The sequence below is a fragment of the Salvelinus fontinalis genome, chromosome 28 (assembly GCF_029448725.1).
Source record: "Salvelinus fontinalis isolate EN_2023a chromosome 28, ASM2944872v1, whole genome shotgun sequence".
Taxonomy (NCBI): domain Eukaryota; kingdom Metazoa; phylum Chordata; class Actinopteri; order Salmoniformes; family Salmonidae; genus Salvelinus; species Salvelinus fontinalis.
The window spans coordinates 16980578-17008007 of NC_074692.1; the positions used below are offsets into that span (position 1 = coordinate 16980578).

General features: G+C 42.8%; 2 protein-coding genes across 4 annotated transcripts in view; one reads left to right on the plus strand and one right to left on the minus strand.

The window, feature by feature from the left end:
• The first annotated feature begins 511 nt into the window (after positions 1-511).
• ccnh (cyclin H) lies at positions 512-8062 on the plus strand. Its single transcript, XM_055886870.1, has 10 exons — positions 512-784; positions 1033-1162; positions 3522-3644; positions 3732-3805; positions 4031-4244; positions 4462-4625; positions 4828-4898; positions 5052-5160; positions 7574-7637; positions 7714-8062. Exons 2-10 carry the CDS (start codon positions 1046-1048, stop codon positions 7747-7749), a joined length of 972 nt encoding a protein of 323 aa, XP_055742845.1. The 5' UTR covers positions 512-784; positions 1033-1045; the 3' UTR covers positions 7750-8062.
• LOC129826300 (ras GTPase-activating protein 1-like) overlaps positions 5885-27430 on the minus strand; it is a 58621-nt gene continuing 37075 nt past the window's right edge. For 2 of the 3 annotated variants that reach the window (XM_055886867.1, XM_055886869.1), the window contains exons 2-27: positions 25354-25506; positions 20098-20233; positions 19725-19795; positions 19030-19147; positions 18704-18735; positions 15947-15999; positions 14776-14926; positions 14380-14458; positions 14130-14253; positions 13727-13883; positions 13421-13508; positions 13248-13328; positions 12694-12851; positions 12439-12515; positions 12133-12305; positions 11725-11884; positions 11407-11549; positions 10792-10907; positions 10497-10601; positions 10044-10130; positions 9847-9914; positions 9643-9731; positions 9372-9449; positions 9150-9284; positions 8942-9021; positions 5885-7212 (exon numbers count right to left, since the gene is read on the minus strand). In XM_055886867.1, the coding sequence (XP_055742842.1) occupies positions 7164-7212; positions 8942-9021; positions 9150-9284; positions 9372-9449; positions 9643-9731; positions 9847-9914; positions 10044-10130; positions 10497-10601; positions 10792-10907; positions 11407-11549; positions 11725-11884; positions 12133-12305; positions 12439-12515; positions 12694-12851; positions 13248-13328; positions 13421-13508; positions 13727-13883; positions 14130-14253; positions 14380-14458; positions 14776-14926; positions 15947-15999; positions 18704-18735; positions 19030-19147; positions 19725-19795; positions 20098-20233; positions 25354-25506 (2761 nt within the window). In that variant the 3' untranslated portion in view covers positions 5885-7163. The remainder of the gene's footprint in view (positions 7213-8941; positions 9022-9149; positions 9285-9371; positions 9450-9642; positions 9732-9846; positions 9915-10043; positions 10131-10496; positions 10602-10791; positions 10908-11406; positions 11550-11724; positions 11885-12132; positions 12306-12438; positions 12516-12693; positions 12852-13247; positions 13329-13420; positions 13509-13726; positions 13884-14129; positions 14254-14379; positions 14459-14775; positions 14927-15946; positions 16000-18703; positions 18736-19029; positions 19148-19724; positions 19796-20097; positions 20234-25353; positions 25507-27430) is intronic. The other variant, XM_055886868.1, reaches the window with a different exon arrangement.

The following is a 27430-nucleotide window of genomic DNA, read 5'->3' on the forward strand; positions in this document are numbered from 1 at the left end:
TATGGAGAGTTATGTTGAAGAGCTGTTTGACTTTGATATAATCAGTTATCAAAATCACACTACCACAGCTTTATGCCCTGATCAAAAGAGCCCCAGCTGTGATGATAATAATAATCATATAAACGTGTAGTCTAATTCTTCATCCTAGTTGATCTTGACTTGAACCCATACGTGCGCCCCACTGTACAGTACAGCAGGTTGACGTTTATTGTCATGAATCTTGCCCTGAAGGCCGCACTGAGCAATTTCCTTTTGACGTGCCAGCTGCTGAGTCAAAATTGTCTATATGATAAAATTCATGAAAACAAAAATGTGCTTTTTGGTCTTAATTTAAGGTTCGGTTTAGTCATTTGGGTTAGCAGTGTGGTTAAGGTTCAGTTTTACATTGTTTGTATTACTTTGTGGCTGTTCTAGCTACTCACCACTCTTCAGAGCTGCCTCTGGGTCAAGCATCATGACAATAAAAGCCAACCTGCCCACCTACATGCTCATATCAATTTGCGCACTTTACCATATATTACGGTACAACTACGCAATGGACATGCTGTTGACATGAATGTGAAAGCTACTTGCTAAGATAGCTAGTTACTTTCAAAATCATAAAGATATTAAGTTTATCGAGCTAGCAAGTTAGTGATATCATAACGTGTGTACGGATCATCTGGAGTTTGATTAGACTGCTAGTTGAAGCTTCGCTAACAAGTCGAACAGCAACGACCGACTAGATAGTGCTAGCCGGCTGTTGCTGTAGCTAACACCTTAGCTACCAACGGCTAGCTAAAAGGTAAGGAAAGAATGGGGCCTCTTCCTCTTCAATGTTGCCAACCAGCTTGCTTAATACTAGCTACCACTTAACGTCACTTGCTTCTTTAAACTAGCTATAATATTTCCTATTGGACAGGCAACGAACTATCAAATGCTATAGCATAGGCTAATCCGTTTGTTGGCTTGCTAACGTAGCTTGCACATGTGATGTTGTGTAACTGTTATTCAAGTGACAGTATTTGACAATCAATTTTCTGTTATGTGCAGTCAGAGCTTCACCATGTTTCACATTAGCTCGCAGAAAAAGTACTGGACATTCGACAATGAAGAAAGTCTGGAACAACTGAGATATGAAGCCAACCAGACATATCGCAACAAAATGCTTGCCAGTGGGAAGGTAAAATTATTAAAAACATTTTACATTAGGCTAATGTTAAAAGGCCCAGTGCAGACAACGTGATTTCCTGTGTTTTATATATACATTTGAAGTCGGAAGTTTACATACACCTTAGCCAAATGCATTTAAACTCAGTTTTTCACAATTCCTGACATTTAATCATAGTAAAATTCCCTGTCTTAGGTCAGTTAGGATCACCACTATTTTAAGAATGTGAAATGTCAGGATAATAGTAGAGAATTATTTATTTCAGCTTTTACTTAATCACATTCCCCGTTGGTCAAAAGTTACCATACACTCAATTAGTATTTGGTAGCATTGCCTTTAAATTGTTTAACTCGGGTCAAACGTTTCAGATAGCCTTCCACAAGCTTCCCACAAAGTTTGGTGATTTTTGGCCCATTTCTCCTGACACAGCTGGTGTAACTGAGTCCGGTTTGTAGGCCTCCTTGCTCACACATGCTTTTTCAGTTCTGCTCACAAATGTTCTATGGAATTGAGGTCAGGGCTTTGTGATGGCCACTCCAATACCTTGACTTTGTTGTCCTTAAGCCATTTTCCACAACTTTGGAAGTATGCTTGGGGTCATTGTCCATTTGGAAGACCCATTTGCGAAAAAAAAGCTTTAACTTCCTGACTGATGTCTTGAGATGTTGCTTCAATATATCCACATAAATTTCCATTCCTCATGACGCCATCTATTTTGTGAACTGCAGCAAAGCACCCCCCCCACAACATGATGCTGCAACCCCTGTGCTTCATGGTTGGGATGGTGTTCTTTGGCTTGCAAGCCTCCCCCTTTTCCCTCTTAACATAACAATGGTCATCTTGGCCAAACAGTTCTATTTTTGTTTCATCAGACCAGAGGACATTTCTCAAAAGTATGATCTTTGTCCCCATGTGCAGTTGCAAACCATAGTCTGGCTTTTTTATGGGCGGTTTTGGAGCAGTGGCTTCTTCCTTGCTGAACGGCCTTTCAGGTTATGTCGATATAGGACTCGTTTTACTGTGGATATAGATACTTTTGTACCGGTTTCCTCCAGCATCTTCACAATGTCCTTTGCTGTTGTTCTGGGATTGATTTGCACTTTTCGCACCAAGTACGTTCATCTCTAGGAGACAGAACGCATCTCCTTCCTGAGCGGTATGACGGCTGCGTGGTCCCATGGTGTTTATACTTGTGTACAATTGTTTGTACAGATGAACGTGGTACCTTCAGGCGCTTGAAAATTGCTCCCAGGTCTTGACTGATTTCTTTTGATTTTCCAATGATGTCAAGCAAAGAGGCACTGAGTTTGAAGGTAGGCCTTGAAATACATCCACAGGTACACCTCCAATTGACTCAAATGATGTCAATTAGCCTATCAGAAGCTTCTAAAGCCATGACAGAATTTTCTGGAATTTTCCATGCTGTTTAAAGGCACAGTCAACTTAGTGGACGTAAACCTCTGACCCACTGGAATTGTGATACAGTGAATTATAAGTGAAATAATTTCTGTATACAATTGTTGGAAAAATGTATTGTCATGCACAAAGTAGATGTCCTAACCGACTTGACAAAACTGTAGTTTGTTAACAAGGAGCGGTTGAAAAACTAGTTTTAATGACTCCAACCTAAGTGTAAGTAAACGTCCAACTTCAACTGTATTTCTACACTGAGGTTGGAATAATACTGTGAAAATAATGGTGTATACATCCTAATCATCCGGTTGACATTTGCACACTCAGATGTGAGAAAGCCAGTGGGAAAAGATGGATTCTGGCCAAAATTCTGCAAATTTTTCTCATCGATCTCAATGCATTTTTCTGTTCCAGAAAAACAAATCTTTTACAAACAGAATGGACTAGGTTTTGTAGACTTTACCCCTTGCCAATGTTTGAAAAAAATATGTTTAGGAGTGCAATGGTGAATTGAGTTATTGCACACTTCAGAGTATGCGTTCCCTAACGGAAATATGCAAATAGATGCTAGAATGCGACAATAGGATCTCGTGCTTGGCTCTGCCCACCCCCTTGCTTGTTTTGCACACGGATTCATTTGCTCCTATTGTAAAACAACAGGCTGTGTTGGCTTTGGACTGCCTGGTGAATTAGGCCTAGTTAATAGACCAATAAGAAAGAGTTCCAAACCTCTCTGCCAATAACAGCTCATTTAAAATGTTCCACTCCCCACTCAGACCACTCCCAGTAAAATTCTTGCTTGGTACTTGTTACACAGAAATTATTTGATTTAGAGATTTTTTTTTTTAAATGGCCTCATTGGATCTTTAACTTTGATTATAGTTGTCACCTGCGTCCAACATTGAGTTTGTTAATGCCCTTGTTGTTCCTCCTTTCCTTTGACCCTGCCTTGATAAAGCCTGGGGTTAGTGACGCCGTGCTGCTGGAGGCTCACGAGGAGAATGTCCTTTTCAGACACTATGAGAAGAGACTCCTTGACTTCTGTAATGCTTTCAAGCCTGTGATGCCCAAGTCTGTTGTGGTATGTGTTTTGTAAGGGTACACCGTAAATCAGACTTAGACGAACTGGATTTGTCTAGGGGGCTTAACAGTGCAATCATCTCAACAGGGTACAGCTATCATGTATTTCCGGAGATTTTACCTGAACAACTCACTGATGGAATACCACCCCAGAACAATCATGTGAGTAGTAAAGGGCTCGTCTTTGACCAGTAGTCCCAGAGCCATATGTTGAGAAACTCCTATTTAGATACAGATAAACTTGATTTCTGAACTCACTGTGCATAACCTCTCTCGCCCTCATTCTCTCTTCGCGTCTTTTCCTCCTCCCAATCTCCTTGCCACCCTTATCATCCCTTTTTGTCCCACCTCTGCCCTGGCTTCTTGCTTTCTTTCCTTTTCTTTCAGGCTGATCTGTGCCTATCTGTCCTGTAAGGTGGATGAGTTTAATGTGTCCAGCACCCAGTTTGTGGGGAATCTTGTGCAGGAGAGTGCGGCCGGGCAGGAGAGGGCTCTTGAACAGATTTTAGAGTATGAGCTCCTTCTCATTCAGCAGCTCAACTTCCACCTGGTGGTGCACACCCCCTACAGACCTATGGAGGGCCTGCTCATAGACATCAAGGTGGGTAGATGGAAATACTTACTGGGTCAATGATGCGCAGTAGAGATACAGCAGATGAACATAAACCCGGTGGAGTGTAGTGCAAGAATATGCTGCTGAGATTGAAAGAGCCATGTTGTGGACTTTGTTGATTCTGTAAGAATAGAAAACCCAGCAGGTTATGTGCCAACTACGGCTTCAGTCAACAGCTCTTGTCTATTGGGGACCTTTACCACAGACAAGGTACCCTCTTCTGGAGAACCCAGAGTCTCTGAGGAAGAGTGTTGATGACTTCCTGACGCGGGTCACCCTGACGGACAGTGGGCTGCTGTTTCCCCCATCTCAGATAGCCATGACAGCCATCCTGAACAGTGCGTCGCGGGCCGGCCTCAGCATGGAGAGGTAGGCCACTAACTGGGCTCTGTGTAGACTAGAGCAAGGCCATGTTCCAGGGGACATGGGCTGAACATGGCCTAGAGAACAGCAAGTGAAAACAAACATTCTTCCACAGTGTATTGTAGACAGGGTAGTATTCTCACAATCTGTTGTCATGAATTATGATCAATTTAGCCTTGAACTAGTTTTGTTGTCCCTTTTGTTATAGCTATCTGACCGAATGTATGGGACTGAAGGAGGACAAAGAAACTCTCTTAAAGATGTACGATGCGATGAGACGTGAGTAGTTTTTGCCTGCATCGTTGCATTTACCAATTACAACCACTTGGTGGCAAGTTTGATCTGTTTGACAGCACATCGACATTCTACAAAGCAACATTAACATGTGGTTTCAGTGACAAACATCAACATGTGTTTTTCCTTTTGACACAGGGATAAAAAGTCTCATGAAAAAGTATGAACTTCCGAAACCAGACGAGGTGAACGCTTACAAAGTGAAACTGGAGAGGGTCCATGCTGACTTTGTCACAAACTCCAACACGTAAGTATAGCCTTCTTGAGTGCATGCATCTGTCAGTTACAAACACATGCAATTGTTACATGGTGCACTACCGCACAACTAGGGAGTGAATTTCAAGGTAGAAATTATCAGCTGACTTGAGTAACAGGTTAATATTGTGTGATAGGAATGGCTGACCGGTAACGAGAGGATATTCCGGCTTCTGAGACTACTATAACAATCAGGACTCCTCCAAACTCCCGTCATAGTAAATAGTCTAGCAGCAATGAAGCAATACATTTCTCCATACATACTAACCGTTTTTATTTAGCCAGGTCGATCAAGTGTATCTAAGATGCAAAAGATTCACGGTTCTGCCGATCAGATAGAAAAATAAACATTAGCTATATGAAATAAAGAGGAAGCAGAACCGTTTCACGCTCCATGAAGCACAGCTGACATTTTATATATTTGAAGAGTGGAGTTTAATCTCAAGTCTATGAACACTCGGGTGAGGTTTGCAAAGTCTGTGTACTCTTCAGTGCATCTAAATTGAGTCAGACTTTTTTTAGTGGTTTGTATGAGCAGTACTAAGTCAGCCAGTTCTCATCCAAACGACAGAGGTAAATCTGGGCATGGCCTGCACAAAATGAATCTCTTATCTTGGTCAGTGTGGTGTTGGCTTGTTATGGCCAAGGAAAGTGGGTTAGTGAGGGTTACATTTGAAGTTGCAAATATATGAAAGCTTCAGTTGATGAGCCCAGGCTTAAAGGGAGGATTTCTCAGTTCCTTTAGTTTCTCAGAGCAGCACATACTGTATGTAGGCCCAGACATCAGGGCAGTTTCCATAGGGTTATACATGCACATGTTACAAATAGTTCTTACAAACTGTTAGGTTAACATTTGTATGATAGCTTATCATACATAAACACTGGTTTTGTCATATAACAGGCAAAGCAGCATACAAACGATATAGCTAGTAGCTTCAGTGCTACATACAGGTAACTGAAAAAATAAAGATAACCCCGACACAGTGTCTTTAATAGGACGTTGGGCCACCACAAGCCGCCAGCTTCAATGCGACCGTGGCATAGATTCTACAAGTGTCTGGAACTCTATTGGAGGGGGGCAACACCATTCTTCCATGAGATATTCCATCATTTGGTGTTTTGTTGGTAGAAACGCCGTCTCAGGCGCCGCTCTAGAATCTCCCATAAGTGTTCAATTTGGTTGAGATCTGGTGACTGAGACGGCCATGGCTTACATCGTTTACAAGCTCATCAAACCATTGTGACCACTCATACTCTGTGGATGTGGGCATTGTCATCTACTCTTAAGGGGTTGAGTGGACCTAAACCATGCCAGGAAAATGCACCCCACACCGTAAGAGCCTCCAGAACCCTCATTTACCCAGGGGTTTCCACTATTTTGTCAGTTACCTGTATAAGAAGCTAGTGTGAATTGTAAACTGCCATTTTGGAGTTAGGGTTGTGAAATCGTGGTGTGTAAAGTGAGTTAAGGCTTGTGTCTTGGAGGTGCTATGTTAGATTTCCCTGAAGATCGTTGTTATCGCTACGATGCTTTGGCTCGCCGCTGCCCCGAGGCCCTCTGGGAAGGTTCCACTGTTGAAAAGGCAGTGTGTATGTACCTCTAGGGTTCAAGTCAGGCCCCCTCCCAATTTCAGGACAAAGGCCAAGCCAATCAACATATAGGTGATCCAGTTCAGTTTTCTTTAGCTGTCTGTAAGCTATAATATAACTGCCAAAATAGGCTAACAGTGTCCTGTTCATGTCAGTCTGGCCCTCTCAGCTTGAATATAGTTCAACCTAGCATTGGGTAAAGAGTTCTTCCTTATTTCACCGGTGTCTGTTCCAGGGCTTTGGGACTGGCAAGAGATTCCCAGATCCACAGTCAGCTATAGTGGACCGACACGTCCAGAAAGCTACATGCTCAATACAAATTCACCTAGTCTCCGGTCCAGCGCTCCGTGCCAGGGCTTGATGGCGGTTTGGTTGAGTGACCAACCCGTCCAGTCTTTGTAGAATTCACATTACCTGGATGGTGGCAGCCAATGCCATGATGGTGCACTCGGTCCTGCAAGACAAAGTGTACGCTGTTGAAAAGGCCTCATTGATCAGTTACATCTTAATGCCATTTATTTAAGACCCTACCCCTTCTATATTCATACAATCTGATATGAACTCCGGAGAGTCACTTTGCAGGGCGTTCACCGTGGTACTCTACCTAATGACATGGGACTGGAGATGTGCATGACTTGAAGGGATGAACAAATGTGGCCTGCTAAAACAGCTTCCAGCAGACCGATCTCCATGATTCTTTACCTTCCATAAATCCAGTCAGTTTTAGCCTACCGGTCACCAATACTTCATATACCACCCAAACAAAAAATTGCGCACTCTTTCATCTGACAGTTAAATCTTAATCTGTTTTACAGGAAAAGAAAACGAGGATATGAGGATGACGATCATGTAGCGAAAGAGCCCCGCATGACAGAAGAAGTGAGTGAAACCACATACATTTTGGCTACCAGTGCCTCTACATTTCAGGTCATTAATAGCTTGCTGTGTTTTCTAGGAGGAGTGGACAGATGAAGATTTGGATGACTTATGAAGAAAACAATTAGTGCTTTATTCAGTCTGTATCCCTGGATTTCCAAATCAGCGTTTGCAGTCTACGCTCTGTTAACATTGCCTTTAAATTACTAATGCTGAACTTCTGACATACGGATTGAATAGATCCCCTTAGTTTGAGCCAAATATCACCCAACCCCTTTTGCCGAAGGATCAGCAATATGGTCTCACAGGTGGTCTACCCAGTGTGGGGAAAAAGTCCACCATGTGTTTTTCTTTGTTCTTATCGGGCCATACATTATGGTCTTGTCACTTATTCCTGTAATATAATAAACCTATTTTTGTACACGTTTTATGGTGTCAACCTTTAAATACCAAATGTGTTTCTCTTGTGATAACGTGGTATAAATGTATGCAAGAATATTCCATGGAAAGAGTTTAGGCAGGCATCCTGTGTACTGGGCTATGATACAGAGCTGCACTTCTAAAAGATATGTTTTAAGGAGAAATACACCAGTTACCTGGGGAAGAAAAGGTTCCACTTTACAAAACAGTTTAATAAGTGCATGCATGTCTGATACAATCTGTACTGCTGTTTCTTTGATTATGTATCTTGTCTGGCATTGAGACTGAACTAAAACATGATACAGTTGGAAAACAAAACAATTCAGTGTCTCAATTATATACTCATGATTCCAGCAAGAGAATTTGACATACTTTCTGCATTAACATTTTCAAACTAAAACAGAACAAAAAAAAAAACGAAACGCTAAGTTTCAGCATTGTCACAACCATAAAAGAAAGTCAAATTACAGTATAAAAAGCATTATCGCTCATAATCCAGTTATAAGAAACAGGTTTTACTGTAGCTTCATGTCAGTTGACTTTCCTCATATTGAAGATGGCAACCTATGATGTGTGGACAAACATGTCTTGGGTATGTGACGCTTTGCATTGAAATAAAATCTTTGACCCTTGTAATAAAAGGGGTGCGATACATACAGAATCATGAACAGTTTATCAGAAGTCACTGGTGCAAGTTTAGTTTTTCTAGGTACTGGTTCTGTTTGCTGCTGTTCTCGTGGCATGGGAAATTATGGTGGGCGGGGCTGTCGGAGATGAGGGGTGGGTTGCCATGGTGATGAGTAGAGCATGCGTGGTCGGTTCCCGTGTGCGACTCCGTGCGAGGAAAAGGCGGGATGGATGGAGAGAGGGGAGGAGTGCTGTACTACCTGTTGCTGTTGGACATGGCATAGTGAACCTGTTTCTGCTGAAGGAGCTCAGTGATGGCCAGCAGCTTTTTCAGCACGTGCTACAAAGAGAAACAGGAGACAGCCATGGTTTACAATCATCATGGCATGTTTGGTACCATATCATTAACAGATTCAAAAATACTTTTTGGCCTTTCAATCACTGGTTGAATGCACTTGCCACACACACCTGCTGTGCTCCCCTCTCATTGCTCAGGGTGCGGAGGTCGTCTGAGTGAGAGACACAGATCTCATGCAGGGCTGCGAGGTCACGGGACAGGTCTGTCCTAAAGTGCTCTGTAGTTTCAGGGAGGTCAGGGACATTCTGTGAAGGACACACATGTTAACGTCTGACCTAGACATTGGAACAGATCTGCCACGTGTCTAACGGAAATGGAAACAAGTAACCTACCCCCAACTCATCCAGAAACATGATCATCCTGTGTTTGTTGTTTTTGATGAAAGGGTTCACACCCTCCATGTAGGGCTCCTGGATTGAAAAGAGGAACACACGACATTAACATCTATGTCAGAAAGTAAAGATACTGTTCCCTGAAGGATGGAAACAAGGTACAACGCACAGCTATGGAGGCTTACACTTTTTGGTTTGCCTGCGCTTAGACGACAACAGGGATACAAACGTCCCTACACAGAACAGTGTAGGAGCTTTAAGGTGGTCGTACCTTAGCACCAAACTCCACCAGGTTAGCCAGGTTCTGGACAGACTTGGCAATCAATGTGAGGGTACGGCCTGCTGTTGCAGATGGAGGGTCTTCAAAAAAAAAGATGAACAAGTAAATTAAGTAATGTATGGACACACTGTTCATTCCATGCTAAGAAATAATCAATTTATGCAATACCAAATACAAAGAAGGGTATAGGCTCACCAGCAATGATGTTGAACATTCTTGGGTTGAGGATGGCAGGACAGATCAGTCTCAGGAACACAAAGCCACTGGAAGAGTGAAACAAGTATCCGTTAGATCAGTGCTTCCCAAACATTCCTGATATAGGCCTCCCCTTGACCAAAGGCACCATAACACTAGAATGGCAAAGTAGATCCATAGTGTGTACAGTTAGTTACCTTACGACTCTGGTTCTCATGGTGGTGTTGGTCGGCCATTTCTGCTGCACTGATTTCTGCAGACACCCATAGATATACCTTAGAGTCCTGGAAGGGTCATGGAAGAGAGAGTGAGACTGAATGTACTGGAACATGACTTAAAATAGACTTTATGAACATCAAGCTAGCCTATGGACGTATTTAATGTGTTCAGTTCATTTGTTGGTTTGTCTGATGACATAATAGATTGATTGTACTACAGGAGAATGTCATGATATACAGGGTTCAAACTGTGGAGATGGTTACTTAAAATGGCAGTGCATATTTAACCGGCAGAAAATGAATGGCGGCGTTACGCTAACCTCAATGTTACTTTTATGCCTCACTGAAACTATTCCTAACCTTAACCTCAATTTCGATCCCTATGCCTAAACTTAAGTTTTCGTTCTGCCGGTCGGATATACACTTCCTTACTTATTAGGGTTGGGCCGATGAATGATGTCATCGGGTGACGATAATGATTGACAGCCATCGTCGATGGGGACGTCATCGTCGATGACAGATGATAGCCTATTTACACTTGACAAAGCAGAACAATACAGACAGTGACATTTCAGAATTCTAGTCAAATTAACGGATTGATTCGTCTTTTTGTTAGTCCAAATCAATGAGTCCCAATCGACGATATGCCAAAAGTTCATACATCGCCCCAACCCTATGTGGATGGTTCCCGTGTTAGTATGTGCAACGTGGATTGGTGTGTGCTTACGGGGGCAGGATCTCGGCGGCCATGAAGATCTTCTCCACCAGCTCAGACAGGATGTTGAGGAGGTGGGCTAGGTTCAAATTCACATCCTCGTTCTTCTCCAGTTTTGAGGGATTCAGCTAGTGAGGGGGACACAGAAAAACAGAGGACAGGAAAAAGAGAGATGTTTCATTATACAGATAGAAGTGTGCTCATGAACAAAAACAAGATGGGCTACATCAGATTATTTCACTAGAGTAGGATTTACTGTTGGAAGCAACTGTGGAAGATAATGTGTAATGCCCTCTGTTCCACTGGAGGAGACAGTCAGTCTGAAGAGTCCTGTGAGATCACAGCACTGAATCTGTGTCATTGTGACATGAGTTACTGTTTTGTATTCTGGGTAGCCAAAGTACTGATATGATGTTATAAATGCCAAGTGTTCCACTCCACTCGGGAGATAAAGTGAAGAATAGCTGGGTTGTTGCCCACACACTTCTCTACCGAAAGAGTTGACTAAAGTAACTTTACAGACGTAAGATGTTGCCAAACTGATACAGTAGGTAGAGCTTGGGCTAAACAAAATAAGGCTAAAGCCTTTTCTGCATGTCAGAAAATGTGTGCGTGTTGTGTGTTTACCTCGCAGGACTGCTTGCTCTCCATGATCTTAAGGATGGTGTCTTTGAGGGCGTGGTGGACGAAGGGTGTGGCCGTGGCCTTCATGTACTGCTCCATCAGCGTGCTGGCCAGCGTGGTCGCTCGGAACAGGGTCGTCGCCTCATCTGGGAACCACCAGAGAGGGGACTTCTCATCAGCCAAGTGTGTGTGTGTGTGTCATAGCTTTCATGTTGGAATCATAAACACAAAGCATCTAAAAGTGGAGATTGTTTTTTTTATCATTGTGAAGTGGGCTTCCACAATGGCGCTACAACATGCAGAGGTGTGTGTCTGTCTTACCCTCCATGTTGATCTCTCGGTCATTGAGTGTCCTGAGTAAGGGGGCCTCTGTCTTCTCGTGTCTGAAGATGCGCAGCAGGATGCTGGCCAGCAGGGTGCGGTCCTGCCCACACACATGGGCCAGAGCATAGATCACATGGAACTCTTTCAGCAGGATTAGCTGGGGGGCCACACAGACAATCAGACAGAGTCAATGTCAGTGACCTATGGTCAAACAAGCGGCCATCATTTTGACATGTATTTTTCCAGGACACATGCTATGTACCTCACACGTAATACAGTATTTGTTACTAACTGCTGATCCATGTTTTGGTGTCTCACTTATTGCAACCGAGTGCTGGTCTTTGTACATTGACTATTGATAATCCTTAATTAATGAATGACTTCATCAATAAGTGTGTGTGTGACCTCTTTGAATTCGCTGTACTCCTCCTCAGGCATGATCTTCTCCATGGAGTAGCGGGCTCGCACCCTCAGGGAGCCCGGCTCGATGCCTTTCAGAGGCACGTGGGAGCTCAGAGGGAACCACTCGTCTATCATCTGGCCCTTCTGCAGTCGGCTCAGCTGGCAACGCATGAACACTGAGGCAGAGAGACATTTAGTGGAACACAGAGACAATAAAACGCTGTTTTTCGCATATCCATATGGATTGAGATTATAAAAGAGTGTTCGATTTCGTGACATAGCTCTAGTCTAAGTAGAACAGAGACTCACAGATGTCACTTTCCTTGCTCTTCTTTGTCTTGTTACTCAGGCTGATTTCAAACCTGTTGATTTCACTCGACAAGTCACTGAAGGGGGGAAAAAAATAGAAAGATATTGTCTGTCAATTTAGTGAACCCAAACATGATTGGACAGCTGATGGCAATGATTACATCAGTAAGTGCAGTATGGAAGCCAAATAAAAAATGTCCCAATTCCCCCTAAATTGCCAATAACACTTTGAATGAAGATGGAATTGGGACTCACTCAAAGATGAACTCCTCAGTGAAGACTGGGTTCTGGCCCTCTCGAGGGTGGGTCTTGGCCACCTGCACACTGTTCAGGTAGATGTTGCAGTAGGGGTTGGTGAAGTGCTTCACCGGCAGCTTGTGGGCCTCCTCCACGTACAGGACCAGACTGCTCACCTGACGGGACACATACCAGGTCAACAGTCAAGCAGTCACTCAGCTGCTTGGAACTACAAAGTAGTGGGTTTGAATCCCGCATGGGCCACCTACATGTGTTCGCTGTAAGACGCTTTGGATAATAGCATCTGCTAAAATGACCAAATCTGTAATTAAACCTTTTTTTGAAGAAAGGAGTGATGAATTGGGGTTGTTCTTTGGGGAGTGAAGGCCCAACTTGCATTTTAAGATTCAATACTTGTTTGCCATATCAAACAAAGTTAGGAATGTGATTTGGCGCAGTTTATAAAAATAAAAAAGAGAAATGCACATATTGTGCATATATTTGTAAAAAACTTTTTTTTTTTTTTAAATGATAAAGCACAATAAAAATAGCACTTGACAGTGTGTTTGTACCTGTCGGAGCCTCTTGTTGGGAGTGGGCTGGGTGGGTTTCCTAAGGTTACTGCAGAACGTCTGCAGACATTTCATCCAGTCCTACAGAGAGGAAAAAAACACTTTGATTAAAGAAAAGTGTGATTGGAGAATGTCCCAAAGAGAGAAAGAGTGTGAGAGAGATCAGTACAAACCTGTGCCTGTTCAGGGGTCTCGCCAGCAAAGTAGAATATGTACTGTTCCTCACTAAAGTGCTGGATCACAACTTGGAAACAGTTTGGCCTGCAAACAAAAACAGGAGCAGGTAGTTATTTCTGAACAAGCACGTGCCCAATCGAATGTATGCACTCCTATCAAACTCAGACAGAAGAACTAAAGAAAAGACTCATTCATAATTCATAAACAACCATAGGCTTATGTTCTGTTGCACTGATTCGATCTTGTCCCATTCAATGTTCACGCAGATCTAGGATAAATAGTAAATGGGTGAAATGTCTCACCTGCCAAACAGACTGTCGTGCACGCCGTACACCGAGCACACGCTCAGGTCAATCAGGCCTTTGGGTTTAGTGGCTCTCTTCTCACTCTCAAAGTAGATGAGCTGGGCGTCGTTCCCCTCCAAGATGAAGTAGAGGTTCTTCCACCGCTTGCCTTTGCCTGGGGGTAGGGAGAGGAGAGGGGAGAAGACATGAGGCCAATTCCTTCCCCTCTGCCTGCACTTGTTCACTCCCTCTCAAGTTCAGGGGGGAGTTACATCATATTTATTACACCAATCCGTGCCTTTTAAATCCACGAGGGGTAGTATACTAGTGACCACTTCAGGGAGAAGTGGGAGAGAGAGAAATGGGCTACGGTCTGGAAGATTACATTTACAGGCATTTGAGCGTAAAAACATATGGGTACCTTTGTTGAATAGGAGGTAGCCTTTCTTGACAATGTTTTTGTAGAAGGCGTCTTTCGTTTTCCGTCTGATAGTGTTATAGATCTCCTTGCCGTCCACCAAGTCTGAAAGCACTTGTTCCTGTTGCTGAAATACACAAACGTCAATAAAAACACCACATCAACACCATTAAATATCTGCACATCTATAGCCGTCTCAAACCGTTACGGACAGGAGTAGCACCACAACAGAGGTTAGTGGACTCAGGCTTACCTGCACTGAGACAGCGTCTTTCAGGTTGTAGCCCTCCACGATCTGCTCTTTCTTATAATGCTCAATAATGTCATCAACACTGCCAGAGAGAGAAGAGACAGAACACAGCAGTTATTTCTAATGACCAGCACTAACCACCATACTTGTTCCTAATTCATCAGACTTTTATATAGTCCTTTTTATATAACCTCCACTTCTATGTGGAACTGTATGCCTGGATATCACATCGTTATACAGTATGATTACAGGTAAGGCCGAAAGGGATTTCCTGACCACATCCCATGACCAGGAAAATCTCCAGGCGCTATTTATAGGCCAGGTTATTTTCTGATTCTATTAATCTTTTGGTTCATCCCTACTGCACTGGGAGACAGTACGCGCCCCTGCTACACATACCTGTTGTAGTATCTCCCCCCCATCATGTACTGATTGTTGGGGGTGGGGCATATCTTAAACCTTTGAATGTTCTCATTGGTGCGAAAAAACAGGGAGTAGTCCCCGGGTGTGTTGTCTGACGGCCGGACCAGGAAGCTGGACACTTGGCCAACTAAATAAGGGAGAGAGAAATCACATTGATTGTTGACATTGACAGTATTGATGCTCACCACCAATAAATTGGAACATACAGTACCAGTCAAAAGTTTGGACACATCTACACATTCCAGGGTTTTTATTTTACCATTTTCTACATTGTAGAATAATAGTGAAGACATCAAAACTATGAAATAACACATGAAATCATGTAGTAACCAAAACAAAAAGTTAAACAAATCTAAATATATTTTATATTTGAGATTCTTCAAAGTACCTCCTGTGCCTTCAAAGTAAGTGAATGGATTATCTCCGCATGTGTGGTTCCCACTGTGAAGCATGGGAGGAGCTGTGATGGTGTGGGAGTGCTTTGCTGGTGACACTGTCAGTGATTTATTTAGAATTCAAGGCACACTTAACAAGCATGGCTACCACTGGTTTGCGCTTAGTGGGACTATCATTTGTTATTCAACAAGACAATGACCCAAAACCCACATTCAGGCAGTGTAAGGGATATTTGGCCAAGGAGAGTGATGGAGTGCTGTATCAGATGGCCTGGCCTCTACAATCACCTGATCTCAATCCAATTGAGATGGTTTGGGATGAGTTGGACTGCAGTGACGGAAAAGCAGCCAACAGGTGCTCAGCATATGTGGGATCTCCTTCAAGACTGTTGGAAAAGCATTCCATGTGACTACCTCATGAAGCTGGTTGAGAGAATGCCAAGTGTGTGCAAATCTGTCAAGGCAAAGGGTGGCTACTTTGAAGAAACACTTTTTTGGTTACTATATGATTCCATGTGTTATTTCATAGTTTTGAGGTCTTCACTATTATTCTACAATGTATAAAATAGTACAAATAAAGAAAACCCTTGAATGAGTAGGCATGTCCAAACTTTTGACTAGTACTGTATATTTTAGCAACAGAAAAGGTTTGTTGATAACAAGATAATAGAAATGGGAGCATAATCCCATTGTACTACATTAATCGTGAGGAGAATATAAAATCTAAAGACAGAGAATATAGTGCTTGCTACCTGTCATCAGCAAGTTGTAGGCCTCTTGTTTGCTGATCTTGCCGTGATACCAACTACAGAGAGGATGAGGATGGACCATTAGAGATAAAAAGGGAGAGAGGAGGGAAAAGAAAACCGACAGATCAATAATGTGCTGGGTTTAAAGGGGCGGTAAGGGGTGAGGGGTTTTAGAAGGGTCAGATCAGAGTCTAGGATGATGATGCACAAGCTGATAGATCCTATTGGTGAACTCCCATCAGCAAGTCAACTCTCATACATGGGCCAATGTCAGTCATTCTAACGACATCTCACTCCAAATACTCAACTACTCGTACAAAAAAAAGCAACTTAAGTTAGTTAACGGATACAATACAATTTCTTTAATGTTGGATTTGTAAAATGCCTTTCTCACATTGTACATACTGTTGAAGTCAGACGTTTACATACACTTAGGTTGGAAACATTAAAACTTGCTCTTCAACCACTCCACAAATTTCATGTTAACAAACTATAGTTTTGGCAAGTCTGTTAGAACATCTACTTTCTGCATGACACAAGTAATTTTTCCAACTTTATTGGAAGTTGGATTATTTCACTTATAATTCACTGTAACACAATTCCAGTGGGTCAGAACTTTACATACACTAAGTTGACTGTGCCTTTAAACTGCTTGGAAAATTCCAGAACATGATGTCATGGCTTTGGAAACATTAAAACTTGTTCTTCAACCACTCCACAAATTTCTTGTTAACAAACTATAGTTTTGGCAAGTCTGTTAGAACATCTACTTTCTGCATGACACAAGTAATTTTTCCAACTTTATTGGAAGTTGGATTATTTCACTTATAATTCACTGTAACACAATTCCAGTGGGTCAGAACTTTACATACACTAAGTTGACTGTGCCTTTAAACTGCTTGGAAAATTCCAGAACATGATGTCATGGCTTTAGAAGCTTCTGATAGTCTAATTGACATCATATTTGAGTCAATTGGACACCTCCTGTGTACCTGTGGATGTATTTCAAGGCCTACCTTCAAACTCGGTGCCTCTTTGCTTGACATCATTGGAAAATCAAAAGAAATCAGAAATCAAAAAAGTGTAGACCTCCACAAGTCTGGTTCATCCTTGGGTGCAATTTACAAACGCTTGAAGGTACCACGTTCATCTGTACAAACAATAGTACGCAAGTATAAACACCATGGGACCACGCAGCCATCATACCGCTCAGGAAGGAGATGTGCTCGGTCTCCTAGAGATGAACGTACTTTCAATATCAGAACAACAGCAAAGGACATTGTGAAGATGCTGGAGGAAACAGGTACAAAAGTATCTATATCCACAGTAAAACGAGTCCTATATCGACATAACCTGAAAGGCCGCTCAGCAAGGAAGAAGCCACTGCTCCAAAACCGCCATAAAAAAATCTAGACTACGGTTTGCAACTGCACATGGGGACAAAGAATGTACTTTTTGGAGAAATGTCCTCTGGTCTGATGAAACAAAAAAAATACTTTTTGGCCATACATAATGACCATCGTTATGTTTAGAGGAAAAAGGGGGAGGCTTGCGTGCTGAAGAACACCATTCCAACCGTGAAGCACGGGGTGGCAGCTTCATGTTGTGGGAGTGCTTTGCTGCAGGAGGGACTGGTGCACTTCACAAAATAGATGGCGTCATGAGGAATGTAAAATGATGTGGCTATACTGAAGCAACACCTCAAGACATCAGTCAGGAAGTTAAAGCTTGGTCGCAAATGGATCTTCCAAATAGACCATGACCCCAAGCATACTTCCAAAGTTGTGGCAAAATGGCTTAAGGACAACAAAGTCAAGGTATTGGAGAGGCCATCACAAAGCCCTGACCTCAATCTCATAGAAAATTTGTGGGCAGAACTGAAAAAGCATGTGCGAGCAAGGAGGCCTACAAATCTGACTCAGTTACACCAGCTCTGTCAGGAGGAATGGCCCAAAATTCAACTTATTGTGAGAAGCTTGTGGAAGGCTACCCAAAACATTTGACCCAAGTTCAACAATTGAAAAGCAATGCTACCAAATACTAATTGAGTGTATGTAAACTTCTGACCCACTGGGAATGTGATGAAAGAAATCACTCTCTCTACTATTATTCTGACATTTCACATTCTTAAAATAAAGTGGTGATCCTAACTGACCTAACACAGGGAGTTTTTACTGGGATTAAATGTCAGGAACTGTGAAAAACTGAGTACATTTAGTATTTGGCTAAGGTGTATGTAAACTTTAGACTTCAACTGTACGTCTGTCTTTGGGAGGCCGGCAAACAAAATGAACACACATTTACAGCCTTACTGTGTGTTGGGTCAGAGTCACACCATCATTGTAAGTGATTCATTGAGCCGTGTAGATGCAAACATGGATTATGTCAAAGTCACTAACGACGCATACTGTATACAGTACGCTCTCACTCAAGCTTCCCTGCCCATTCTTGCGCAACATGAAAACATAATTTGGCTAGAGGATAGGGGTAAACATGGGTTAGCGTGTGTCGAGGCAGCCAGACGGCAGGGACGTAATGAACCTCAAATGATAGGCTGTCTAAAAATATGATCTAAACAGCCATTTTCAGGAATTAATATCACCTATTGAGTCAATGTTTTTTGGGGGGGTTGGATAATGGTGGGTATTGGCAAAAGTATTGATGAAATGATCTGTTTTGACAAAGGTTTACATACGAAATAACATATACTGTACATAGACATTATGGCAACCTAAGAGAAAAAGCCAAATCAGAACTTACACTTTGCCCTCGTGTGGGTCCTCCTCCCGTCCCTGAAAATAAGCACGAACAGTTCAACAAATCAGTGGAGACATAATAACGAATGAAAAAGAAAACATCAGAAAAGACCCAAAAGACTCCAATTGCCAGCTGAGTAGAAAAGGTTGAGAAAATACATTTTTAAATGGCAAACCATGACTGTGTCCCAAAATGCACCCTATTTCCTGTGTATAGTAGTGCCCTACATAGGGAATAGTGCCATTTGGGAAACAGTCCAAGTGAATGGTTACAGGTTAGGGCTGATCCCAGACCTGTGCAGAGCAGAAATTGTGCTGTACTCAACTCACCACCTCCTCCACCAGGTCCTCCACAATGAGGCCCTGCTCCTCCGTCCTCACGTTGGTCACCCACATCCAGCCGTCATCCAGTTCATTGTGAACGATAAACATGTCCCCTTTCAGGAAGCTAACAGACATGGAGAGGAGGGAAGAAAAATAAAAACTGGTCAACGTTCAGGGGGCAAAAAATATATGTGTTACCATCTTAATGTGCTGCTACGCATGAACTCACACCTGCATCTCCTGTTTCACAAAAACCCACTGTAATGCACTAGAAACAGTCTTTGTTCTTTTCAATTACAATTAACTATTTAGTTATGAGATCTAAAGGCAGTGCGGACGCTTGAGGCTTTACAGCTTATTGCCGACTGAACTATTTCTTACATATGGTAGTCTTTGGGTGTCGTATCAGGCATTCTCCACAAGGTGTCGCATGTAAGCTACCAAACACCTTTGTGAAGAACTATAGCATGGTTCTTTCCAGCCAGCTAAGTATGTGCTAGCAGTGTGTCTGTGTTAAGGGTTCAGACAGTTTCTCAAATCTGACAACATGAAGAATAGCCAGGCTCATCTGTTCGCGTGCTGGGATTTGCTAAATGAAAGGGAGAGGTCTGTTTTTGTCCTATTCAGATAATGTGATCTCCAACAGGGCAAACACACACTTTCACCTTCCACAAATGTCTTATGTTTCTTGTAGGGATTACCTGATCTCATCGGTCTCTGGCACTTTGGTGTATGGAAGAATGGCTCTCACTCTCCTCCTGTCCTCTACAGGCTACACACACGAGCGCAGACAATAAAAACACAGAACTGCACATTAACCCATGCTTCCACCAAAATCTTCACATCTTCAACCCCCCTCAGAATTCTAAATTAAAAGTTTTCCACCAGACACCCTCCGGGATGATGATTTCACAGCTTCATACCACTCATTAGTATTTTGCCTGGCTTCTCTCCTGAGAGAGGTTATGATATATGGCCTGGGGTGTAGGGGGAAGTAGATATTTCCCAGATATATTGAGTATGTGTCTAAGAAAGTCTAACTTCCATTTCTACTCGAGTGCAATGAAATCTTACCTCTGGGGGTGCCACGGGCGATAGCAGCTTTTCACCTTTCAGCAGGCAAGACACGTAGCTGTAATAACCAATCAGGTCCGACAGGGACGAGAACCGCCGCCCGCCTATGTAATAGTCTCCACACATGGCGATTATTCTGTAAACACACACAGACCACACACACACAACACTAAGAATGATTACTTGTTAAACACAATGCATGCACAGTCTGCAGAATGTATGAAAATACAAATAGGCCAAAGCTAAATTGACAGTTTGAACAATATCAGCAAACAACTGGTCTACATTTTCCACAATGACCTAAAACATCAAAGAGTACAAGAGCAGAGCAGCACAGTGCTCAAATTAGGCCCAGTTGCCCTGGGATTCATGAAACAAAAGGAAAAGACATGCATTAAACCACCATGACTCATCAGATAATAGTCGTGTGAAATTGCTCGAGTAATGATGAAAATGACATGATTAAAGTCTTGGCGAAGCAGCGAACAGAGGGGAGCACATCTCAGTCTGACTATGCGGTAATGTAGACTAGACACCATTCAAATACATCTTCTTATGGTTAGGCTACATGTTTAACCTTGCCTTCCTAATACCAATCCACAAGGGTTCCTATAAAGCAATGTTGTGAATGAGATGTCATCATTTCCTAGTACGTTATCAATCGTCTACTGAAGTGCCTGGTGTTGATCAGGTCTAGGAGCTATTAGTCATCAATGAAGATTGGGCCTAATTGACAGGTCTATCAAACGCATTGGAACAAATACAGTTCAATAAAATAAAAAAGTTTAAAACAGTATGCACTAAGGCTGGGAATTGCCAGGGACCTCACGATACAATATTATCACGATACTTAGGTGCCGATACGATATGTACTGTGACTTTCTCGATACAGCTGTGAGTCTTTCTTGGTAAGTCTAAGTGCTTTCCACACCTGGATTGTGCAACATTTTCCCATGATCATTTTCAAAATTCTTCAAGCTCTGTCAAATTGGTTGTTGATCATTGGTAGACAACCATTTTCAGGTATTGTCAAAGACTTTCAAGTAGATTTAAGTCAAAAATGCCACTTGGTGTCTTCTTGGTAAGCAACTCCAGTGTAGATTTGGCCATGTGTTTTAGGTATTGTCCTGCTGAAAGGTGAATCAATCTCTGAACCATGTCTGAACCAGATTTTACTCTAGGATTTTTCCTGCGCTTAGCTCCATTCTGTTTCTTTTTTATCCTGAAAAAAACTCCAGTCCTTAAAATTTATAGCAATACCCATAACATGATGCAGCCACCACTATGCTGAAAATATGGAGAGTGGTACTCTCCAGTAATATGTTGTATTGGATTTGCCCCAAACATAACACTTTGCATTCGGAACAAAAAGTGAATTGCTTTGCCACATTTTTTGCAGTATTACTTCAGCGCCTTGTTACAAACAGGACTGTAGCAGTTTTGCACCAATCCACACAGCTATGGATGCCTCCATCCGACAAAACTAATGTTCTGCTCCATTTCCCGGGTTACGTTTAAACACATGTGTTCGGAGCACGCTATATCAAATCTACATTTTATTTGTCACATACACATGGTTAGCAGATGTTTATGTGAGTGTAACAAAATTGTGCTTCTAGTTCCGACAGTGCAGTAATATCTAACAAGTAATCTAGCAAACTTACAACAACTACATTATACACTAAATGTAAGGGGACGGAATAGGAATATGTACATATAAACATATGGATGTGGCATAGGCAAGATGCAATAGATGGTATGAAATACAGTATATACACATGAGATGAGTAATGTAGGATATGTAAACATTAAAGTGGCGTTATTTAAAGTGATTAGTGATACATTAAAGTCAATGTATTAAAAAAAAAAGTGTCCAGTGAATTGTATGTTGGCAGCAGGCTCTCCATGTTAGTGATTGCTGTTTAACAGTCTGATGGCCTTGAGATAGAAGCTGTTTTTCAGTCTCCCGGTCCCAGCTTTGATGCACCTGTACTGACCTCGCCTTCTGGATGATAGCGGGGTGTACAGGCAGTGGCTCGGGTGATTGTTGTCCTTGATGATCTTTTTGACCTTCCTGTGACATCGGGTGGTGTAGGTGTCCTGGAGGGCAAGTAGTTTGCTCCCGGTGATGCGTTGTGCAGACCTCACTACCCTCTGGAGAGCCTTACGATTGTGGGCGGAGCAGTTGCCGTACCAGGCGGCGATACAGCTCGACAGGATGCTCTCAACTGTGCATCTGTAAAATTTTGTGAGGGTTTTAGGTGACAAGCCAAATTTCTTCAGCCTCCTGAGGTTGAAGAGGCGCTGTTACGCCTTCAGGAAACAGCTCCCTCTGCTGTTTCCTGAAGTCCACAATCATCTCCTTTGTTTTGTTGACGTTTAGTGAGGTTGTTTTCCTGGCACCACACTCCGAGTGCCCTCACCTCCTACCTGTAGGCTGTCTGTTGGTAATCAAGCCCACTACTGTTGTGTCGTCTGGAAACTTGATGATTGAGTTGGAGGCGTGCATGGCCACACAGTCATGGGTGAACAGGGAGTACAGGAGGGGGCTGAGCATGCACCCTTGTAGGGCCCCAGTGTTGAGGATCAGCGAAGTGGAGATGTTTCCTACCTTCACCACCTGGGGGCTGCCCATCAGAAAGTCCAGAACCCAATTGCACAGGGCAGGGTTGAGACCCAGGGCCTAAAGTTAATGATGAGCTTGGAGGGTACTATGGTGTTGAATGCGGAGCTGTAGTCAATGAACAGCATTCTTACGTAGGTATTCCTCTTGTCCACATTGGACCGGGCAGTGTGATGGCGATTGCATCGTCTGTGGACCTGTTGGGGCGGTATGTAAAATGAAGTGGGTCTAGGGTGGCAGGTAAGGTGGAGGTGATATGATCCTTGACTAATCTCTCAAAGCACTTATGATGACAGAAGTGAGTGCTACGGAGCGATAGTCATTTAGTTCAGGTATCTTTGCCTTCTTTGGTACAGGAACAATGGTGGCAATCTTGAATTTAGCGACACCAGACTTGGATAGTGACTGATTTAATATGTCCGTAAAACACACCAGTCAGCTAGTCTGCGCATTCTCTGATGACGCGGCTATAGATGCTGTCTGGGCCAGCAGCCTTGCAAAGGTTAACATGTTTAAATGTCTTACGTCGGCCACGGAGGAGGAGAGGGAGGGGCCCGCAGTCCTTGGTAGCGGGCCACATCGGTGGCCCTGTATTATCTTCAAAGCGGGCAAAGGTGTTTAGCTTGTCTGGAAGCAAGACATCGGTGTCCGTGATGTGGCTGGTTTTCTTTTTGTAGTCTGTAATTCCCTGTAGACCCTGCCACATACGTCTCGTGTCTGGGCCGTTGAATTGCGACTCCATTTTGTTTCTATACCGACATTTCGCTTGTTTGATTGCCTTAGAGGAATTAACTGCACGGTTCATATTCGGCCATATTCCCCAACCTCTTTCAATGGTTGAATGCGGTGGTTCACACTTTCAGTTTTGCGTGAATGCCACCTCTATCCACAGTTTCTGGTTGGGGTAGGTTTTAATAGTCACAATTGGTACAACATCTCCCATGCACTTCCTAATAAACTCACTCACCGAGTCAGGATATAAATCGATGTTATTGTCTGAGGCTTCCCGGAACATTTTCCAGTCCAAGTGATCAAGAATCTTGAGGCGTAGATTCCGATTGGTCAGACCAGCGTTGAATAGTTCTAGTCACGGGTACATCCTGTTTGAGTTTCTGCCTATAGAACAGTACGATTTGCCGAAGGGAGGGCATTGTATGCATTGCAGAAGTTAGAGGAGCAGTGGTCCAGTGTTTTGCTTGAGAGGGTACCACAGTCAATGTGCTGGTAGAATTTAGGTAGCCTTGTTCTCAAATTAGCACAGGTGGTTGGCTCGTCTTTCGTCTGTTTTCCATAAACAAGTGCTGTAACACGGAGATATGGCCCGTGTGGGAACACTAACCCTAACTGTTTTAAGGTGTGTATCAATTTAATTTCTTACTGAAAGGAAAGATAAGATCCTTATGCTTCCAAAACCGTACATGCAAGCCATGCATGTTAATGTTCAGACAGAGTGTCAGGGGATCTTAACAAAACTGCCCCTTACAGAAGACGCCTTTGTCCAATGACTTAATGTGTAATGTAATGGAACTGAGTCGTGATTAGGGCTGTTGTGGTCACGGAATTGTCAGCAAGTGATTGTTAAGCAAATAACTGGTCAGTCTCACGGCAATTGACCGTTCATTAACATAAACATATTTAGCACCTCCTAGCTTCCACACATAGCCTACAAGTCATTTTAAAAAGCCTAATAAATCAATTTTAAAAAGCCTAAATCAATTTTAAAAAGCCTAATAAATCCATGTAATATAGCCTACACCTTCCCAATAAATCCATTATAGACAGGTCTAAAGAAGATAAAGAAAATGTAGTCTATTTCAGAAGAAATGAATAGCATACTCCGAGTTGTCCTTATGTGGCTATGCCAAATGGCTGTGGGCTGCACTAGTTCATTTAGCAGACAAGATTTTTTTACGAGGTATGCAACTATGATTTGAAAAAGTTGCAAAAAAAGGCATTGTTTCATGTGCTGGGCATCATTCACAAGTGATAATATATCATTCACAAGTGAAAGGCTAATATTGTCACCCATTAGACTATTCCTGATTTAAATCTGGTCTTTACATATACTAAATAATGTGTGACATTTGTTTCAATTTAGAAATGGACCATTATCATGCACCTGTATCGAAACAGGGGCACTTAAATAGCAAATGGAGGACGCTTTTCCCCACGGTTTATTGTCATGCCAGCCAGGTAGGCTATACTCCTGTTTTAAATATAAGCAATTTGCTTAATATTTGGAATGTTGAGAAATAAATATAATAGCCCTAGTCTTTTTATTAGCGGCCATCACTATGTTTTCTTCTGCAATTGCATAGCCTATAGAAATGTTGCGCCAAATGAGCTCATGGGCTTTCGTGAACTGTTTGATTACATTGATGTCAAATTGATTAGAGGAACAATAGTGTGCTGAGTACTAGGCAGTTAGCAAGTTTGGTAGGCTACTAAAGACAAAATCAGCCGCATCAGAGCTCGGAGAAGCCTAATTGCCGTGACTAAACGGTCATGTGGAATTTGACTGCCTTTATGACTCATGACCGCCGGTATGGAGGTAATACGGTCACCGCAACAGCCCTAGTCATGATCAAGTGTTTATATGCTCAGTGTCTCTCTCGGTCTGTGTGGGTACTGACCTGAAGTGGTTGACCACACTGGTCATGCTGAGAAAGGACAGGACAAAGGAGCCGGGCCGGCGGTCACTCTCCCTGATGAGGTAGCTGCCGGGGGTCCTGGCCTGCCGCAACCGCTCCTCAGCAATGGTCCGGTCCAGCTTCCCATGGTACCACCTGACACACAGACAGGGAGGGAAAGCTACAGTCAGCCTCGGGTGACTAGACCTGCATTTACATTATGTTGGACTCGGTGTTGGTTTTTCTCTCGGGAAAACGTTGTCAACACGAAGGCTATGTGCTCTATTTAGCGTACCATCTGAAAGGATTCCAGGAGGGAGTGACATATGCACAGTAACACACAAACAAGGTCTTCGTGTAGGCTTGTTACACGGCGTGACATTATTCAAACATACTTCAGCCTCATAGCCGTGCAAGTTCAAATTTGGTTCACATCGTAAACACTATGAATAATTAAAGTCACTGAATTAATGAATAAATATGTTGGGGTCATAAATAAAATAGCCTACTTACCTCATTCACCCAAACTCTCACTCCCATGTTCACCCATTATCTTAGGCTACTCCAGTCAGTCACATTAACTCGTTCACTACTCGACTATTCACTAGTTCTCAAATCAACCACTCAGTTTGTCATACTCGTTCTCTCACATGCATAGACTCAATGGAGTCACATATTCAATGAACATTCAACTCGTTTGTTCATTCATTCATTCATTCAAGCTGCAATATGTAACTTTCTGGGTGACCTGACTAAATTCGTATAGAAATGTGAGTTATAGATCTGTCGTGCTCATTGAAAGCGAGTCTAAGAAGCAGTAGATCTGTTGTATGTGCAATATTTCTATGCTTCCCGGTCTTAAGTTTTGTTTGAGTCTTACTTTTGGGTTTTGTACACAAGCTTCAAACAGCTGAAAATACAATATTTTTGTAAAAAACAACAAATTCACAGCGGTTTAGATGGTACAACGATTCTCTACACTACTGAAATTAGGCAAACTATTCTAATTTTAGCAACCAGGAAATGGCGGAGCAATTATTTAACACTCATTCATAATAATACACAGGTCTGCTGGGACGGATTCAAATAGCCTACTGCTAAAAAGTTACGCTGTAGTCCTAGTAGGCAGGGTCTTGACTGGGAGTGCTGTGGGCTTGACTTTAAATAAAAACTACGGGTGTGAGAGAAACATTACATTGATATCTTCTGAAATAATAAGCCAGTAAGAAACCGCACTAAGATTTTACCCTCTAGTATACCTAGAGAGCAGTCACTCTAAAACAGGCGAGAGGAGAGTGGAACGGAGAGCAAATGCTAAAAGCTTTTTAAGCTTCCGCCTCACCATTAAAACCAGGCTGATTTTTTAATTAAACAGTAGCTTTTCGAACAACACTGGTTAAAATTTTAACAGGTTACTGACTTGACACTCCTGACAGATGGGGGGTGGGGGGGTGGGGTGTACTTTCTTTTGGCCCAGATTTGGGCTAGCGACCTCAGAACAGGGGGCCTGGGGAGGCGAGATGCATGAGGTGCTGCAGTAGCTCTTTTCACACAGGACGTTAAGGGCTCCCGTCTGGCTTAGAAGAGCAAGGGTCTGCACTTGTAAAAAAATAATGAGAATGTGAAGTCTGTGGTGTGGAGGCAAGCGTGCTGTGAAGGAGGAAATGGGCCAGTGGAGCTCCTGGGAGGGGGTTAGGGGACTGGCTAAAGGATTTGTGTGATGGAGAGAGTATTGAGGAGGACAGACGTGAGAAGTGAGTGTGTGATTGAGAGAAGCGCTAAGGAGCAGGGCCTATGACTTAAGGAATGATTGAGAGCAGTGAGTGCAAGTGTGTCTGTGTGTGGACTACGCTTAATATGTAGCTTACGGGTGGAGTGCATGTGAATAAACTAGGTGTGTGAAGTGAGAATAGGCTAATGGTGTACACGTGACATCCAAGCCAGGGCCATTTCAAAGCAGTTTTCAGCAGTAGGCTTATGTGAGGGGTTAAGGTCCAGAGTGTAGTAGCTATAAGAGAAGATGAGAGGTCAATCAGTGGCTGTCAGAGGTACTGATGGTGTTAGTGAAATGGATATGCCG